The sequence below is a fragment of the Lycium barbarum genome, chromosome 12 (assembly GCF_019175385.1).
Source record: "Lycium barbarum isolate Lr01 chromosome 12, ASM1917538v2, whole genome shotgun sequence".
Classification (NCBI taxonomy): domain Eukaryota; kingdom Viridiplantae; phylum Streptophyta; class Magnoliopsida; order Solanales; family Solanaceae; genus Lycium; species Lycium barbarum.
Window position 1 is genome coordinate 85117447 of NC_083348.1, and position 20611 is coordinate 85138057.

The 20611-nt window shown below is 35.1% G+C and overlaps 2 protein-coding genes across 3 annotated transcripts; one reads left to right on the plus strand and one right to left on the minus strand.

The window, feature by feature from the left end:
* Positions 1–6912: 6912 nt before the first annotated feature.
* LOC132623643 (tetraspanin-19-like) lies at positions 6913–11754 on the plus strand. 2 transcript variants are annotated; one of them, XM_060338424.1, is made up of 8 exons: positions 6913–7182; positions 7528–7575; positions 8603–10194; positions 10566–10665; positions 10778–10858; positions 10997–11101; positions 11190–11388; positions 11469–11754. In XM_060338424.1, the coding sequence occupies exons 3-7, from the start codon at positions 10028–10030 to the stop codon at positions 11370–11372; spliced, it is 636 nt and encodes a 211-aa protein (XP_060194407.1). In that variant the 5' UTR covers positions 6913–7182; positions 7528–7575; positions 8603–10027; the 3' UTR covers positions 11373–11388; positions 11469–11754. The 2 variants fall into 2 exon arrangements, with proteins under 2 accessions (XP_060194407.1, XP_060194408.1); XM_060338425.1 differs by lacking the exon at positions 7528–7575.
* A 941-nt stretch (positions 11755–12695) lies between these two features.
* Positions 12696–17944, minus strand: LOC132621753 (E3 ubiquitin-protein ligase AIRP2-like). Its single transcript, XM_060336135.1, has 5 exons — positions 17647–17944; positions 16405–16555; positions 16236–16302; positions 15906–16140; positions 12696–13282 (listed from the first exon to the last, which is right to left on the minus strand). Exons 1-5 carry the CDS (start codon positions 17742–17744, stop codon positions 13072–13074), a joined length of 762 nt encoding a protein of 253 aa, XP_060192118.1. The 5' UTR covers positions 17745–17944; the 3' UTR covers positions 12696–13071.
* Between the last annotated feature and the right edge of the window lie 2667 nt (positions 17945–20611).

The following is a 20611-nucleotide window of genomic DNA, read 5'->3' on the forward strand; positions in this document are numbered from 1 at the left end:
GCAAGGCAGAATTTCGTAACAAAATTAAGCTTATTCGGGCAAAAGTTAGGCCTTAAGGCAGAGATTTGCATTAAGAAAAACTTTTGCCCAAAATTAGGCCTTAAAGGCAAACCTCTGCCTTAAGGCTAACTTTTACCCAAAATTAGGCCTATTCGAGCAAAAGTTAGACCTTACAGCAGAAATTTCGCGAAAGCCTTGCCTTGTGATTTTTTTTTTTTTATTGAGCGGGATTCGAATCCAGATCAAGATATTTTCGATTACTTTTTTGAGTGAAGGACAAAAATTAAAGACCGGTGCGCTTGAAGGGCAATCCGCACAAAAAAAAATGAACTTTTCCCGAGCGACTATTGAACACCAAAATATTTCTAGGTTTTATGAACCGTCTTATTAAAAAGTAACAGCAATATCCTACTAGAGGTGGAGTCTGAATCTGGGTTCTACATGATAAATTGTTTGTACAAATCTTATATATATATATAAAAGCAGGCAATAGGCTCGCCTACGTGGCGCTCTAAAAAATCAGAAATCATATTTATCTTTTTTCCTTTTTTTTTTGCCTCTTTACTCCTTTTTTGCCACTTAATTTGCTAAAGAAAATTAAAAGGACACGCCTTTTAAATTGACAGTTTTAAAACCTCCCTTTGTTAATTACTATTCCTCTTTCCCTTTTCCAACTAAAGCTATTTTTCTTCACTTTCCGTCCTTCTCCTTTACCTCTCCCTCCCACTGGCCAGCAAATTCTCTTTTCCTCTTCAACATATATTTTTTCCACCTCATTTATGTTAATTGTACTACTCAGTATTTTGTCTATTAGTTGTTTCGTTGCTCACGCATTGAATTAAACAAGTTTCATTTGATATGGTATGTGCTCTTTAATTTCGGAGAAGCCATCAAATTAAATATGGATACACCGATGACACTGGAGACGGTAACAAGTTTTGTTAAGAAAACGAGGCGGGCAGCGGAAATGATAGCACCAATCATGGCAGAAACAGAGTGTCTAACTTAAATGCAAAGACAAATTTGGAGTTCTTCCAAAAGAACGATCACCTCACATATGTACGTATCCTTTTAAGATTGACTACCTATAGAAGTTAAAGTAGTCGGGATTGATAGTTCCAACACCCATATTGTCAAACAAGACAACCTTATAATATATTTGTTATTTAGAGCCACTCGAAGTTGGTTTCCGGAACCAATTTATTTGGTTTTAAAACTATACATGTACAAGCATTGATTTTTATTGTTTTAGGTAAGCCGTTTTGTACTTCCTTTGATAATCTAACCTACACAAACCCGCGTTTTACAAACTTCTTTCACTATTTGCAGTAATACAACATTATTGTTTTTCTGGCTTCTCGCGCGGTGTCCGATACTTGCATTGACGCTCCGATTAATCAAGGTCCAACTCAACACGGTAACACAATATTAATCATGCATTTAAAATGTTGAATTACCAACAATTTGATTTCTTTTACTCAAAGATATGGTTTTTTTTTTCTAAATAGAATTTGCTTATGAAAAATTTATAATCATATGTTTTTAAGCATATGTTTGTTTTCGTTCCACTCTTTGTGTGAAATTGCTTATATGGAAAGTGTTGCAGCTAACTAGAAAAAATGGGTATGTATGATAGAATTAAGTCATTAACTTTAACATGCATATACAAGCAAATTTATTTCTATATCGATCAAATTTATAAGAATAATATATACTCCTACATAATTTAAGCAATATTGATCATAGAACTAACTTTTATATGCATATATATGAAAAGTTATTCCTATATGAGTGGAGGACTATTTCTTGAGAACTCTATTATAAACTTATAAAATACATATGAGATGCTTCTACTGAAGGTTTTTTCCCGTTTTGTATCTTTTCTCTTATATATTAATTTTTCTAAAAGATCTTTCATATGTATATCTTGCATATATTTGTTACTTTCAATTTTTCGTCTGCATGTATTAAAAGAAGTTTATTGACTGCGCGAAGCGCGGGTAAATTTACTAGTTAAATAATTTTTTTAATATAAATATAAAATTTGAACCAAAACTATTAAGTTCTACCCACCGTCGTTATCACTGTGGCTCTAAAAAATAAAAAATAATAAAAAAAAATAATAAAAAAAAAACTGTGGCTCTGCCCCTGTATCCTACTTCAAAATGCTTGCAAGAAAAGGGAAAATTACAAAGTGGTAATTAAATACATCTTATATTGTACACTCTCAAAGGCAAAAATAAATTGCAACCATAAAACTCTGTAGTTGACAAAGCCACAACTGCTGGTAATTATGGCATACCTGAAGATTAGAAAACAAACAAAAAAAGAGTACACTGTGTCTTCAAGAAGTAAACTGTAACTATACAGGAATTTACAAATTAGGAGATGCAATTAAAAAGCTCCATTTTTTGGCTAATCTAACTTAGATTCAACCCCTGCCCTCGATGACTCGGTCGGTCCTTCTAATCAGAAAAGAAAAGAAGACTTTTAGAACTTAAATGGTCTTAAGGATGCCATGACATTTTTGTGCCTGTAAATCATGTCATCGGGGGTATGATGGAAACTAAAAATGTTTGTAAATCTAGAAAGGTCATGCTTTAGGGAAAAAGATTAAAAAGGAAAGAGTGTCACATAAAATAGAACACAGGGAGTAACAATTTCCCTAAATCAATAAGACATATGCAAAGGCTTTCCCTAAATCAATAAGAATACTCAAAGGCATCCGCTTAGCTTCCCACGAGAATAGGAAAACACTACTTAGTTTCAGAAAGCACATAGAACTAGATCAAGGTTGAGAATTAGGCTCTCGAATTAAAGGGTCATTTTAAGACGGGATTATGGAAAAGGATCAAGAAGGCTGCAGTCCATCTTTGTACTGAAACAGGAATGCGAAAACTTTCCTCGACTCTTGACCTAAACAAATACACACACACACAGAAAAGAGAGAAGGGGAAAACATAGTTTCAGGAATGTGTGAGAGTAAATAAGATATAGCAGGACCGTATTTACTCCACCCCAAGATAACTGAATGGTGGAACAACTTATATCCAGCAGAAACTTTATGCCTCTAGTGCTTTACAGGACCATCGAAACCTGTTATCTCACTTTTAATAGGAAACGGTTTCTCATGGAGAGGCAGCAACCTAAGACTCTATTTACCATTTATCATTTAAGCCGTTAAGTGGGAAGAAGCAAACTTAAAGGACTAGGAAACTAGCTCCAGCTAGTCTCTGTGTGTGTGTTTGGGGGGGGGGGGGGGGGGGGGTGTTTGTAAAAATAGCCCCTGAAATTCTGCAGAATAGCAGCATATCTAGGTCATTGCAGGATTTTCACATTATAAAAAGATTCCATCAGCAAGCAAAAGAACCTAGATCAGAATACAAAGGCAAAGAAACACGTCCATTCCTTTGCAAGGGCCACAGAAGAAATATTTAGTCAGAACTTCAGTTTAGGTGGTCTGCCGCTTTGCATTTAATTCATCATTTTTCATTTGGTCCTATTTTGTTAGGTAACATTCTCCCAGCCATGCAGAGTGAGGGTCGTAAAACAGCTCGGAGCATGTTCAAAATTAGACACTAAAACCCAGTACTACAGTGACAGAAAAGAGCAAAGATGCACTCCAGCTTCTCTGACATTGCAGAGTTTCCAGTTAGCAGGGAAAATCATAAACACTCGGGCTGCAACATTGGAACAAATTTCCACTGTAAACAGATAGATAAGATGATTACCACTAGTTTGATGTCAAGCTTAAAACAGACAATACACTCAGTCAATAAACTGAAATAACAGTTAGAATTTAGGATAGAGCACTTCCCCTGGACACAGGCACCACATCATAAAGACACAAAAACACTACAGAAGAATGTATAAGCACAAAAATCGGACCAGCCTAAGCTTCAAGCTATATCACTTAAAGTAGTTCTCTTTACCAAGTTCTTGCTCAACTAATCTGGAAAAGTCTTCTCTAAGGGTAACGTAATTGAGTGAAATTCATTTTGTATCGTACAAGAAAGGAATTCCATTTGTGTATTTGCTCCTGATAAAAAGAAATAAGGTACTCTATTCCATTACATACATGGATCTGGCATGCCGTTACGCACAGAGGAAAAACTGGTACACCTCTGAAGCATTTATCATAACTTATTAAATTGCCACAAGCAATTTCATTGTTTTATTGATAAGTTCATCATTACTGATTGATATTACATAACATTTTCACTATGACAAATTACCAAATGCCAACCATCATTTTCCCAAGCATGTCATCTCTATAATGTATTTCAAAAACCAAAGTACAAAAGAATCAGCTTAAGAAAACAGACTTTTGCTCAAATTCTGTGGCTACCATGCAACCAAAATATAAATCCTGACTTGATCCATGCAACCAAAATATAAATCCATACCTAACCCTTTAACAACCTAGACTTAGCTATTAACTTGTTCCTGCCCTAGCCGTCTTTGATCTAGCTGGCCTGATAATTGCCTAATTGGGGAAAGAAAGCCCCAGACTACCTAATATTGGGACCACCCACAGGACCTCAAAACAGGAAGTACTTAGTGGCTGTTATGCACAACATTTAAATGTATTCATCGAAGGGGGATAAAAAGAGTACAACTGAAACATTATTTTCCCTCTGCAAAGATACTTAAGTCTCTTAGGATATCTTAGATTCTGCAGAGAATTTTCAGAACTTCAACTGTGGGGGAGGCATGGGATGGGAGAGTTACTGTTCTTAGAAGTTGCTCAAAATTTACAAGCTACTCTGATATTCAAGAACAGACTATGAAATCTATTATTTAAACTTAACAAATTCTGCCCAAACTCTGCGGCTATCGTGCAAACAAAATATAAATCCTGACCTAACCCTTTAACAACCTGGACTTAGCTATTAACTTGTTCCTGCCCTAGCTGTCTTTGATCTAGCTGGCCTCATAATTGGGGAAAGAAAGCCCCAGACTACCTAATATTGGGACCAGGAAGCACTTGGTGGCTGTTAGGCACAACATTTAAATGTATTCATCGAAAGGGGATAAAAAGAGTACGAACTGAAACAGTATTTTCCCTCTGCAAAGATACTTAAGTCTCTTAGGATTATCTTAGATTCTGCAGAGAATTTCCGGAACTTCAACTGTGGGGGAGGTATGGGATGGGAGAGTTACTGTTCTTAGAAGTTGCTCAAAATTTAAAAGCTACTCTGATATTCAAGAACAGACTGTGAATTTTATTATTTAAACTTAACACGCAGCTTCTATCTTCACATAAACCACACATGAAACATACCATTCACGATAGCATTTCAAGCACAGCGCGTGATTGCATTTGGGAAGGAAAATTTTGCTGTTCATTTCCATGCAGATTCCACATTCCTCTTCCTTTTCAATGTCCGAGTTAGAACACTGTCTGTAATCCTCGTCATCTCTTCTCCTGTATCTCTCCTGGCAAACCGCTTTTTGCTTTTTATCTTCTGAATCAGTAACACCTCTTTCAAGTTGAAGTAAGGAGGGATTAATAACAGCTGCACAAGATCAATGATTATTAGCAATCATTATAGCTGATTTGTCTTAATAGTTTACAAGATTGTATCAAATGAAAGAAAATGTAGAAACTCACCATAAAACTCCCTAATGCTTGCTTTCGACAGCTTGTGATATCTATACTAACGCTGGGATTACAAATCATCTCTCTCTCGCAAATGCTCTTTGATTTTGTTACATCCCTCGTTTTCACAAGTTGGAAAGCGTACGAGTTCAATGACATTAGTAACAGAATAAGTTTGATGAATTTTGAAACTGTTATATATGGTCTTGATATAGTATTTTATTTTAAGTAAATCCCTTTTAGTAAATATTTGATAAGCATGATTTTCTATAGTTATTACTGTTACTACTTTTGGGATACATTTTTAATTATGTGTGCGGTATGAGGACATTTAGAAATGAGATTTTATTTGTTATGGGTACATAAATTATTTTCTCTTATGAAAAACTATCTTTTTCCATTATGAGAATTGATAGTACAATAATTTGTACTATTGATGTTAAGTTGAGGAAAGATTATAATTTGACGAACATGATTTCTAGATGTATTAGTTTTTATGAAATACGTGTATGTCTTAAGTTGATATGATATTTCAATAACAAAATTTTTGGAAGCTTATGTATTTCAAAGAAATATTAAAATATTAGTGTATGAGATTATATCTTATGATTTTACTTTTTACATTAAAATAATTGGAGGGGTGGCATATCATCCACGTTACCACATGAATTTTGGACATGTATTAGACATCATCATTACCTATTCATTCTTTATAATTAAGAAATTTGGCCAGCAATAATCTTTTTCTGATAAGTTTCCATCTTACTCCATAACATCCCGTATTTTTGGACTAGGAAATTGAAACATCCAACATGAACAAATTTACCTGAGCCCGAAGAATATGGTCATATTCAAGCATGAAAATTAAGAACTCGATGTATACAAGGAATAAAGTCCCGAAATGATTTAAGATGGAAAAAGTGTGACAACGATGATTGGAAATAATATTTTGCGTGTATCAAAAAGAGCTATGAACTAGTGTCATGTTGCATAATCATGATAATGAGTATATGAAGTATATTAAGAGTAGTCCATATTTAATTAAATCAAGATTAAGAAATAAATTACGTGTAGAATTATTATAAACATTCTATTGATTTTAAGGGAGACAACATGGGACACATCGGTCCCACCAAGGGAATTACTAGCATTGGATAAAGATTAACATCAATAGTTGGAAAAGGATTAAATGGCCTGTCCAAGTGTTGCTACGTGGAGAATTCATGTGCTTACAAGAAGCTAAGTTAATTCTAAGGGATGAGTAAAATAAGGGACACATGTCTTCTTATATACCAAGTAGACTAACTGCTTCCAACACCCATTTTCGTTAATTTTAGCAACAAGTCATTGAGGGAATTAAACGTTGGCAGTACCTATTTTCTCATTTTGGGAGCAATTTCCAAACGTAACCAGCAGCCCCAAGTTATACTTAGCTAAATAATTTCTCATGAACTTATGCAGCAACGTTTCACACTTATTTTATGAAAGCAAGTATAGTTCTTGTTCAAATATCTAACAGGAGCAAGATTGTTCTTGGCAAATTTAAGTGAAAAGGATGGTTGATAGATTCATCAATTAAGGTATGTTTTATCCTCATATCTTGTTAATTAAGTTGTTTACGAAAGAATTCCCTAGTTTAAAGTGGCGGAAATGGTGCTACGAAAGTATTAACTAGTTTGTTGACATGATTGCCTTGTGGACTATTTTGGTGAGGTTTTTGGGGAAATTCTCAAGTGGTTATGTTGCTATTTAGTGTTGTTGCTGTTGTTGGGGATATTGTACGTATTATGGACCGTTTTGGAATTGGATTGGAGTAAGGGTTATAGAGGAAATGCTACTCGAATTTTGTTAAGTTCCATTTGTATGCAAATTAAATTGTAAATGGTGTAGGTGGTCTAATCGTGATGTTATCATCTTAATTGTAGTCTTACGAGTTCGAGAAGTAGACGTTGGACAATTAGATAGAAACCCAGGTATGTAAAGCCTACCTTTCTTTCTTTTGGCATGGCCTTTATGAAACGAACAAATAACACATATGTATGCTTTTAAAGAAAATTCTATTCTTAAAGCCACCAGGATAGCCAATATCTTTGACTTCCATAAGCCATTCCACATGGTTTGATACGTACTTATGATGTTCGAAGTTCTATTCGATATGTTTCCGAATGTTGTTAGAAAAATATTTGATATGGCTAAAGTCTTGGATATATATTTTGATACGTACATATGACTCTAAAGGCTCCATTTGATTTGATCCATAAGGATATTTAAAAGTTCCCTAATATGATTGTTACTTGAATTTTCAAAAAGAGCTTCTGAAACGTTTTTAGAACGTTCTGTACTTCAAAAGTTTGTAACTTTCGTATACTAATTCCGGTTGACCCGAAACTGATTTCTGAGCCTTCGGATGTCGTAAATATATTTGTCCATCGAGTTTTGGAATTTATTTAATTATATGCATTTAGTTTCTCACTACTCCACTCGTGGATGCCTCAATGTTTCCTTCACTGAGCCCGGGCCAGGATATGTTATCACGCGTATTCCACTGCATTGTTCGCCGCGCCTCGATGTGAGGGGGCAGGTATACATGTACATGGGTTGTGGAGTATGTTGTGCCATGTACACATATTCTGATATATGATGATATGATATGATATGGCCATCTGATATGTTTGACATGTGCACATTCTGATATGATATGATATGATATGTTACGGAGTTATTCCCTACTCTGGAGTTATGCTGTGTTGTGGCGCCAGTGTCGGGGTGGCGACCACGTTCTGTTTACCCAGTCCCGTAATGGGACCAGATATGACATATGTTTTCTGCATGCACTATTTATGCTTTATGATCAGCATTTTGCTATTCCGGATATTCCGTTCATTTTCTGTACCTTCTGCTTCGGTTATGACTTTGTTTACTACGTTCCGTGCTTTACATACTCGGTACATATTCCGTACTGACCCCCTTTCTTCGGGGGCTGCGTTTCATGCCACGCAGGTACAAACGACTGATTTACCGATCCGCCCGCTTAGGATTCTATTCTGCTGTCTTGGAGTGCTCGGTTGTCTGGAGCCTACGTCTTGGTACAGTCTTTTGCCATTGTACATATGTATGTGGTTCAGGGGTATGACGGGGCCCTGTCCCGTCTTGTGATTCTGTTGCTATCTGTAGAGGTCTGTAGACATATATGTGGGTCATGGGTCGTGTTTGTTCGATTATGTCTGTGACTTGTGCCTTAAGCGGTCCCGTTTGTTATTATGCCCAAAACGGCCCATATGTTTGTTTATGTGTGTATATTTGGGGCGATGTGTATTCCGCCAGCCTACAGGATTGATATGATGTTTTTGTATGGGTGACCGCTTAAGATGATGTCTGTTCTCAGTATTTGTGCAAAAGAACGTATGCTAAATTTGGATAAGTCTTTGATATGTCGATCTGGTACGTAAGTCTGTTTGGGTGTCCAATTAGGGCACCAGTCGCGGCCCACGGGGCTGGGTCGTGACAGATTTTGACCGTGATTTCAGTGACAAGACATATTAGCTTTAGAATAGAGTGATAGAGATAACAAAACCGTGACTTCCATGATTACCAGCAGCTATTATTTATTCTAAGCATCATAATCAGCTCATATATTCAAGATTTTGGAATTGGTTCAATCGTAACAGTTGTTCTAAAGTAAAAGCCCAATTCACCCGATTAATATTCTCCTTTTCCTTTGGTTGCGTTTTTGCGTTCCCCTGTGTTTGAATTCAACCGGAAGAGGATGAATTCTTTTAAGAGAATACACAGCAAAATGAAGAAAAGAAAACAAAGGTAGCTTCGTAGCTAAAGACATTCAACTCTCTTCATAACATAAAAGAGCCTTTTCAATCTATCACTCAAACATACATTGTAATTATAATACAATGACAATGTTCTCTATCTTTTCCAAGCATCTTATCACACATTACACTACCAAAGCTAACTAGTTGCAGTCATCAAACAGTGTCTACATAGAATCATTTTGTCAATATGTCCCTAGCACGAGCGAGCTCTCCTCCAAAATCTTCTGATGCTAACATGAAATTTTGGAAATAGACAGTTGTCCTCCTGTCCACATCTTTGGACAAAGACCATTTTTGAGTTTATATAAGCTCAAGAAGGAACTCATAATTCAGTATGTCCTCCAACAAAGTAGATAACTATAAGCTCTTTCTTGGAAATTTCCTTTTTTTAGCCTATCTGGGTAATCTTTGCATGAGCATGTCACCATCACTGTTCATTTCTCACAAATTAAGAATTCACACAGTTATAAATCATATCAATATGTTTTTTTTATGCATTCTTCAAAGTTGTCCTTTCAAACATAAGAGCTAAATATATAGCAAGTGCTCTTCTATTTTCCCTCCCAAGTGTGTGAACAGTTTCTCTTTAAAGTTCAAGATGGTAAGACCTCTAAAGAGTTACCTGCAATTATCCCTCAAGATTGCAAACATAACAATAGGATTTATGGGCATTGCGATGCTTATTTATGGTGTATGGATGATTAGAGTTTGGCAGAAAGATGCTGCGGACTCACCATCATCCCCTGATTATGCTCAGTTTCCTTGGTGAGTTCTCAACTTTGTTCAATTACTTTGACAACCTTGTTTCTTTTTTTCATTTTGACCAGAGGCGGATCCATGGATTCTAATAAGGAGATTCACGAAAATATAAGAATGCCACACTTGAGATACAATCTTGCGAGCTAACTTCATTTTGTGAGCCACTTTTGTCGCTTACTAAGAAACTCCCCTTATATTAAGGGGATTCAACAATCTATATATATGCAAAAACGAAACTTTTTTTAGCTATATTTGCACTGTATAATTAGGGAAGGAACCCCTCTCGGACCATGTAGCACCGTCAATGATTTTGACTGCTTGCTCTATAATACAGTCTTGGCATAAGAGAAATGCTAATACTGCTGAAATAATGGCAGGTTCATCCATGCATTTCTTGGTGTTGGTACTGCTTTGTGTGCAATCACTTGCCTTGGTCATATTGGTGCGAACTCTGCCAACTGCTGTTGCCTCTCATTTGTATCCTTCTTCTTTATAGCTTAGGAAATATTTTTTGGCCCAAGAGGGGGTTGTTGGAAAACGAAGCTGCATAGATAGAGATCAAAAGAATGGACCTTAACTAAAATTATAGTATATTTTCATCATATTTGTGCTTCTTATATTAGAGATTGGAATGGGAGCTGATGTTTTCTTTAACTCCGACTGGAAGAAGGTATGCATCTAAGAAATCTTTATCACATTGTTATTCAAATATTGTAATCTTTCTGTATTCTATTGATCAAGATATCGACAAAACAACCTTAGCCTGTTGCTTCTCTCCAATGTTCTCATTATGTTTTACCTAAATCAGGATTTACCAGAAGATCCATCTGGAAGGTTTGATGATTTCAAGGATTTTGTCAACTCCAATCGCGATGTCTGCCAATGGATTGCCCTGCTTTGTGTTCTAACACAGGTAGGAAAAAACCCTTCAAGAAATTTCAGTATGTCTTTTTATTTGAAAAAATATTACGCGATTCTTAATAAAAACTTTTATTAAGCAGGGGGGCTGCATCTTATTAGCTACAATTCTAAGAACTCTTGGGCAAGTTAAGGAATATAGTGATGAGAATGAAGGTGAATATGCAGAACCATCGGCTCCGCTTCTGCGACCTCCAGAACTGCCACCAAGTCCACTGAATCCATATGTTATTGGTGAACCAAATTATTTATACAAGATTGTTTGAGTTTTGGAACACAAAGGTTAGATCCACAGTAAAAATTGGAAAATCTTGAAATTTCTTTTGGCATTTTATGTTATTGAAGTTTTCCAGTGTCTGCAGAAGCTGAAGTGAATGAAGTTTTCATCTATGGAAAGATGGCTGCTGAGGCAGCACTAATTAGCACAACTCAAATATTGAACTTGAAGTTTGGAGATTGAGATAAAGATATAACCGGCTAAGGCAGCTTAGTTAGGAATATTGACTATGATGTAGCTTCTCCGATAGCTTAAGAATGAATTTTATGAGAAACAGATAAGACCATATTGTGTATTTAATAGTATTATTTTGTAACTTTATGTTTTCAGTGGTATCATTTCATTTATCACAGTGAATTATATTTGTTGGATATGCTATAGTCAATATAAATATTGAATATTGAATATTGAACAGAAAAGATGAATGGCATCTTCCTCTGAAAACTCTAGCTGTCTTGTGATAAATTTAAATGAGAAGCAAGGACAAAAATTAAAGACCAATGATTTGAGGGACAAAAATTAAAGACCACGCCAAGATAGGGACATTCGTGCGAATTGCTCCATTTGGGCAATCTGCATGATTTCGCTTATTCGGGGGTGGTCTTTACTTTTTGCCCTTCACTTAATACCTCGAGGTTTTGGATTCGAACCCCGGCTCAGTCAAAAAAAAAAAAAAAATCGCAAGACAGAGTTTCTTAGCAAAATTAGGCCTATTAGGGCAGAAATTAAGCTTTAAAAATTAGGTCTTAAAGGCAAGCCTCTGCCTTAAGGCCTAACTTTTGCCCAAATAGGCCTAATTTTGGACAAATGTTTAGGCCTTACGGCAGAAGTTTCGCGAAAGCATTGCCTTGCGAATTTTTATTTTTTTATTTTTTACTAAGCAGGATTCAAACCCATAACTTCAGAGTATTTTCGGCTACTTTTTTAAACGGAGGACAAAAATTAGAGACCAGCAATTTGAGGGACACAAATTAAAGAACGGTGCTTCCGCACCAAAAAAAAATGAACTTTTCCAGAGTGACTATTGAACACCAAAATATTTCTTGAGTTTTATGAACAGTGTTATCCTTCGGTAAAGAGTAACAGCAATATCCTACCAGAGGTGGAGTCTGAATCTGGGTTCTACATTATTATAATTATTCTAGCTTACTGATTCTTGATAAATTGTTTGTACAAATTAAATAATATTTTTAATATAAATATAAAATTTGAATCAAAACTATTAGGTTCTACCGACTGCTGTTATCATTGTGGCTCTGCCCCTGTATCCTACTTCAAAATGCTTGCAAGAAAAGGGAAAATTACAAACTGGTAATTAAATACATCTTATATTATACACTCTCAAAGGCAAAATAAATTGCAACCATAAAACCCAGCAGTTGACAAAGCCACAACCGCTGGTAATTATGGCATACTCGACGATTAGAAAACAAACAAAAAAAAGAGTACACTGCATCTTCAAGAAGTAAACTGTAACTGTACAGGAATTTACAAATTAGGAGATGCAATTAAAAAGCTCCATTTTTCTGCTAATCTAACTTAGGTTCAACCCCTGCCCTACGATGACTCGGTCGGGTTCTTCTAATCAGAAGGTGGAAAGTAATCCACCTGCATTTCTAAATCTAGTGTGACCAATTTCTTGGTCCTTAGTATGATTCAATCCCCAATAAAAGACCAGCATTGCTCATCTACCTTATATGAGTATCATAGTGGTCAAAAACATTATCCGGCACGATCAGGGGTAACTTGTCTATGTACATGAATAGCCTTCTCAGGTTCTCCCTTGTTATCGTTGACATGTCCACTACGTCATTGTTGTCCATGTATACCCACAGGTCCCCGGAGTCTACCCTTTTAAGGCTATCGCGGCAGAAGGGGCATGACTGTGACCTCGAACGCCTGCAAGTATTGTATTAGATCATATGTAAGTAATTGGACATAGAAAGGAGGAGATATCATGCTGAATTTACATATTCTGTAGAGTAATGAAGTACAAAGCCCTAGCAGAAAATATATGACAACCAGCAAGAGCTGCTAGTCTCCCCAAAGAGTCCCTTTAGCAGAAAATGGTACTTAGATTCGTATGTCGCATACCATAAGAACTTGATTACTTCCAATACTATTTAGGATATTGCTACGGCTTATAATCGACTTAACATAATCGGAACACAGAAATATGCCCAAAGTGCTGTTCCTTTACTTCCCTCTTAATAATTTCTCATTCGGTCTAAGACACTATTCAACATTGTCAGTATACAGTATTCCTTCCGTTTCATTTCATGTGAAGGTGTTTGACTATGCACACCATTTAAAAAAGAAAAAAAGACTTTTAGAACTTAAATGGTCTTAAGGATGCCATGACATTTTCGTGCCTGTAAATCATGTCATCAGGGGTATGATGGAAACTAAAAATGTTTCTAAATATAGAAAGGTCATGCTTTAGGGAAAAAGACTAAAAAGGAAAGAGTGTCACATAAAATAGAACACAGGGAGTAACAATTTCCCTAATCAATAAGACATATTCAAAGGCTTTCCCTAAATCAATAAGAATACTCAAAGGCATCCGCGTAGCTTCCCACGAGAATAGGAAAACACTGATTAGCTTCAGAGAGCCCATAGAACTAGATCAAGGTTGAGAATTAGGCTCTCGAGTTAAAGGGTCATTTTAAGACGGGATTATGGGAAAGGGATCAAGAAGGTTGCAGTCCATCTTTGTACTAAAACAAGAATGCGAAAACTTTCCTCCACTCTTGACCTAAACACACACACACAGAGAAAAGAGAGAATGGGTAAACATAGTTTCAGAAATGTGTGAGAGTAAATAAGATATAGCAGGACCGTATTTACTCCACCCCGAGATAACTGAATGGTGGAGCAACTTATATCCAGCAGAAACTTTATGCCTCTAGCGCTTAACAGGACCATCGAAACCTGTTATCTCACTTTTTTACTAAGAAACGGTTTCTCATGGAGAGGCAGCAACCTAAGACTCTATTTACCATTTATCATTTAAGCCGTTAAGTGGGAAGAAGCAAACTTAAAGGACTAGGAAACTAGCTCCAGCTACGGTCTCTCTCTCTCTGTGGGTTTTTTTTTTTTTTTGGGGGGGGGGGGGGGGGTTAAATATAGCCCCTGAAATCTGCAGAATAGCAGCATATCTAGGTTATTGCAGGATTTTTACATTATAAAAAGATTCCATCAGCAAGGAAAAGAACCTAGATCAGAATACAAATAGCAGCATATCTAGGTTATTGCAGGATTTTTACATTATAAAAAGATTCCATCAGCAAGCAAAAGAACCTAGATCAGAATACAAAGGCAAACAAACACGTCCATTCCTTTGCAAGGGCCACAGAAGATATATTAGTCAGAACTTCAGTTTAGGAGGTCTGCCTCTTTGCATTTAATTCATCATTTTTCATTTGGTCCTATTTTGTTAGGTAACATTCTCCCTGCCATGCAGAGTGGGGGTCGTAAAACAGCTCGGAGCATGTTCAAAATAAGACACTAAAACCCAGTAGTACAGTGACAGAAAAGAGCAAAGATGCACTCCAGCTTCTCTGACATTGCAGAGTTAACAGTTAGCAGGGAAAATCATAAACACTCAGGCTGCAACATTGGAACAAATTTCCCCTAAACAGATAGATAAGATGATTACCGCCAGTTTGATGTCAAGCTTAAAACAGACAATACACTCGGTCAATAAACTGAAATAACAGTTAGAATTTAGGATAGAGCACTTCCCCTGGACACAGGCACCACATCATAAAGACACAAAAACACTACAGAAGAATGTATAAGCACAAAATCGGACCAGCCTAAGCTTCTAGCTATATCACTTAAAGTAGTTCTCTTTACCAAGTTCTTGATCAACTATGCCGTTACGCACAGAGGAAAAACTGGTATACCTCTGAAGCATTTATCATAACTTATGACAATTTCATTGTTTTATTGATAAGTTCATCATTACTGAATGATATTACATAAAATTTTCAATATGACAAATTACCAAATGCCAACCACCATTTTCCCAAGCATGTCATCTCTATAATGTATTTCAAAAACCAAGGTACAAAAGAATCAGCTTAAGAAAACAGACTTTTGCTCAAATTCTGTGGCTACCACGCAACCAGAATATAAATCCTCACCTAACCCTTTAACAACCTAGACTTAGCTATTAACTTGTTCCTGCCCTAGCCGTCTTTGATCTAGCATTGGGACCTCACTTAGTGGCTGTTATGAACAACATTTAAATGTATTCATCGAAGGGGGATAAAAAGAGTACAACTGAAACAGTATTTTCCCTCTGCAAAGATACTTAAGTCTCTTAGGATTATCTTAGATTCTGCAGAGAATTTCCGGAACTTCAACTGTGGGGGAGGCATGGGATGGGAGAGTTACTGTCCTTAGAAGTTGCTCAAAATTTAAAAACTACTCTGATATTCAAGAACAGACTATGAAATCTATTATTTAAACTTAACACGCAGCTTCTATCTTCACATAAACCACACATGAAACATACCATTCACGATAGCATTTCAAGCACAGCGCGTGATTGCATTTGGGAAGGACAATTTTGCTGTTCATTTCCATGCAGATTCCACATTCCTCTTCCCTTTCAATGTCCGAGTCAGAACACTGTCTGTAATCCTCGTCATCTCTTCTCCTGTATCTCTCCTGGCAAACCGCTTTTTGCTTTTTGTCTTCTGAATCAGTAACACCTCTTTCAAGTTGAAGTAAGGAGGGATAAATAACAGCTGCACAAGATCAATGATTATTAGCAGCCATTATAGCTGATTTATGTTAATAGTTTCCATGATTGTATCAATTGAAAGAAAATGTAGGAACTCACCATAAAACTCCCTAATGCTTGCTTTCCTTTCATGAGTTTGCATGGTTGTGGTGCCATCAACATAAACCTAGAGAGCAAAAAAATCCAATCCAATGTCACAGTTATTGTGACAGGAAAAGCGGCTTGAAATAGAGGGGATTAGAAATGCATGAAAATGAACAATCCGAACCTTGTAAATTAGAATTCTCAACAATCCAAGGGCACCAGCAAGGTGGCAATCAGTCCACTGAACTAAGAAAAGGAACAAGTGCGCTGCTGGACTGTAGGACAGTCGCATCTGTAGGCAAGCTCCATCGTACTCTCTGGGAAAGTCAGATGCCCTGCATCCCAAATTCCAACAATCACATTCCAAATGACAGGATAAAGAAGGAAACACTAAAACACTGAATTACCAGGTCCAAACAAACATGTTCACCATACAAAACAAAGGGAAGTCATCAAAACCAACCTCAGCAAATTACAAAAGCCACTAGATAAAGGAGGGAGAATAAAAATGAAAAGACAGAAATGAAGAAAATACAGTATGGAGAATGCAACAATTTACTTCCTCTTGTGATTGTTCAGTTAAGTAACCACATTGCAACAAATTGATTTTCAAGGAGAAGAAAAAAAGGGGGACCGAAAAAACCCCCAAGAGTGGGCGAATCAGCAGCATCCCCTTACAGCAAGTACATATCGTCAAGATGAAGGTAGGCCTTAAAATCATAAACAAAAGGCTACATACTCATAATATTAGAGTTTAGACGCTCTTACAAGCTAAGCATCAGATTAGCATTAAAAATGATACCTTTATTTCTTTTGAAGCAATCAAAGAAGTAAACTCCAAACAAACACTGATAACAACCTCCCTTATTCAAATGCACCACAGTTCTAAACACAGAGAAAAACGAAAAAGGAAAGGGGGCAAACACGTTTCATCACTGCCACAAAATCTAACCATTGAAATTTCACTTGGAACAAAGAACATACTGGAAGCAAAGAAAAGAAAAAAATCTCAAAGAATGTAACAAATAAAAAATCAAAAAGCAGGAAAATTTGAACCTTCAGAATTTTTAGCAAGAAAAAGAAAAAACCCCACATCAGAAAAATCATTCAGAACAAAATAAACCAGCAAACAAAGAACAAGAAACAAAAACCCATATCAGACCAGCAAACAAAGAAGAAGAAGAAAAAAAAGAACAGAAAAACCACCTCAGAACCGAAATATATCAAAAAAAAAAAAAAGCAGACTAAAGAATAGAACAAAAGGGTCATACAAAGATGACAGTAAATTCTATACAACAACAAAAAAACATACATTTCCAAGCAGTACTAGTACTAGATAAACAAGAACAAGAAAAACAAGGATGACACACAAAAAAAAAAAAGTTGAGTTTTTTTAAGGATGTTAATGAAGAATAAGTTGACTTACAAAGTATTAGCATGTTGAATATCAGCTTCAAGAACTTTGAGAGAATCCTTGAAGGATTTTCTCATTGGCCCTCCTATTCCTATTCCACCCCTATTCATATCCTTAATCTTCCCTTCTCTTTCGCTCTTTCCTCTAACCACCAAAAAAAAAAAAAACTTGACTTTTTCTCACAGCCAAACAGTACTTACCATAACTAATCCACTCCTCTTTTTTTTTTTCTTCTCAAAATCTGTTTAGTTGATGAGAGAATTTTCCCTAAATTGTGATGACTCTCTGTGTGTGTTATGTTCTTCTATTCTCTGCTTCTTTACTCTACTTGAGGAAGAAAGAGAAAATGGAGTTGTTATTATTCGACACGTGGACTTGAGATTATGACTCCCGAAGAGGCTTGAAATGTAATATTGATGATATTGCTTGGGTAAATTTGGAATTTAAATTCCTAAAATTAATGGACCGCTAACACAGTTAACACCCACATCAATGTGAACTAGACGAACCTGTAGATTCTGTTAACTGGTAAAAATTCACCTGACCCTATATTTATACCATAATATAAAATCAACAAGAAAATAATTAGTTAATATAAAATTAAACTATTTAATATAAAATCTGGATGTGAGTAAATATGTATCAAATTGTTTTACCTCCATTGATCATAGTAAATTCAAATCAATTCGATTGTGAATATGAAATGCGAAAAGAATAGCTTTAACTTTATTGATAGGAATTTTCAATGGGCATTTGAATTAATCGTTACTGAATTGTAGATACTAAATATTTTTTAAAAAGGTATGAACTAGATCAATTCACAACACTCATTTTATATCTTCTAATCTTCTATAATATTCAGCAACTTATTAGGTACTAATAAATTACTTTATGCAACTTTACTACTATAATAATAATATACACGGTGTAATCTCGCAAATAGGGTATGTGAAGGATAGGATATACAACACATAACTCGAGGTAACGAGGCCATTTTCAATTTATGTAACTTTATTATTTTAAGAATATCGATTTATTTAATCCTACGTACGCTTATATGATATTTTTTGCAAACAGCCGTATGAGTTGTAAATCAATTTTGAAACTCTATCACCTAAAAAGGAAACCCTATGACATAAAAAAAAGAAAACCTATCACCCTTTATAGTACAAAGAAAAGTTGTTATTTCTATATTCTCTCTCCTGAAGTCAAATTAACATTTTAGTACTATACCTAATTATGTCATAAATTATTTAAAAAATGAACTTTTTACATGGGTAAATCTGATTCACTAAAGATAATGAATGTACTATATAAACTGACATGAATGTAAAACAAGTTTTTTGAGTCAGTTTCAGTTCTGAGTTATGTTACACTTGTTCTATTTCTCTTTCTTTGTTATCTGCTTTCTTCACTTATTTTATTTTATTTTTTCAGTGTATTCTGTTTTTTTCTCTTTTGTTTTTATTTGGTTAGTTTTGTTTTGTCTGTCACTTTTTCCTTTACTTTCGGTTGCTTTCCCACCACGCACCGATGACGGCTGACCCACATCCTTGTTCATTTTTGCCCTTTCTATTTCCTCTTATTTACACCTCTTGCCCCTACTCTGCTTTTGACGTTTTCTTTTTTGCCCCTTTACCTAATTTTGTACCGCCTCATAATTTTATTATTTTCCTTTTACAGGACTGTCAGTAGTATATTAATTTTCTTAGTTTTGACCTTATCTTGATATAAAATCCTTCCATCTTAAAGATAATTACGGGATTTCAACGCAAGCTTCAACATAAGTGCTTCAAATTCTTTTTAAAACATGATATATTAAGGGGAATTATTGCTAGATTTAATCTCAACAAAAATATCTCACATAAGATAATATAATATTTGGCTGAGGTATATAAATAATTAATTTCAACTAAAAAAAAGCTCCATAAGATAATAAAACATTTGCTTGGTAATGTTAAATAATATTCGTATTAAATTATACAACATATATGTATTATATGCGGGATAGAATATTGAACAAAATGGATGTGTTAATAATGCAAGACATATTTTTCCTTAACTATGCATCTTATTAACTATAGCAAGTAACGTTGTACAAAACCAGCGAGTCTAATTCCTGCATAATTTACTTCTAAACCAAACTAACACCTCAATCTCAAAGGTTTACAAAATAACACTACATTCACAATTTTTCTAGTTAAAATATTTAAGAAATGATTCAAACAATGCAATAAGATTATTTAACTTTTACGACATATATTTCTTTTGAAAAATGTAGGATATGCAAAAAAAAGAAAGAGGACTAAAAAGTACATGTATGAGTCGAAATTTAACAATTCACTCATAATCATCTTCTATGGACTCGTAAATTGTGGGAATTGTTGATGATAAGCAAATATAAGAGGAGAAAATGTCCCTTTAGGCAAGAAGAAAAGAAACTATTTTAGATTCACCAATATAAGGCAAGACATTCTAAGCATTTCTATTCTGTATATTATAATTACATAAAGTTTATTTGGTATTTGTTTTAATGAGATAACAAGGAAATTAATAAATTACGAGCATTCAGAAATTGCAAGAAATTACGACACGTAACTATTTTATTTTAGCTTTAAAATGTTTTGGACAATTACATTTTCAATAGCAACAATCTTGAATGTAATCTTAGTAGTTCGTATCACAAAAAAACAATGGACCATCTTTTCATGCTTAGTTAATTTGTTTTTATAATGATATATATATTTGTAGTCTAGACAACAAAAGTATTCTAGGCGTGACTATTATAAATGCGCTTTTGATTGCAACTTAACGTATGTGCGTATAATAAGATTAGTATTATCCAAAGAAAATAGATTAAAGGAATTGAGTCCTTTTCGAATTTCAGAAGATAATAGAAAATGCTCTTTTAAAATTGGTTGGTGTTTTGCATAGTTGAAACAAGAAAGCATAAATGCAAGGGAAAAAAATTAAAAAT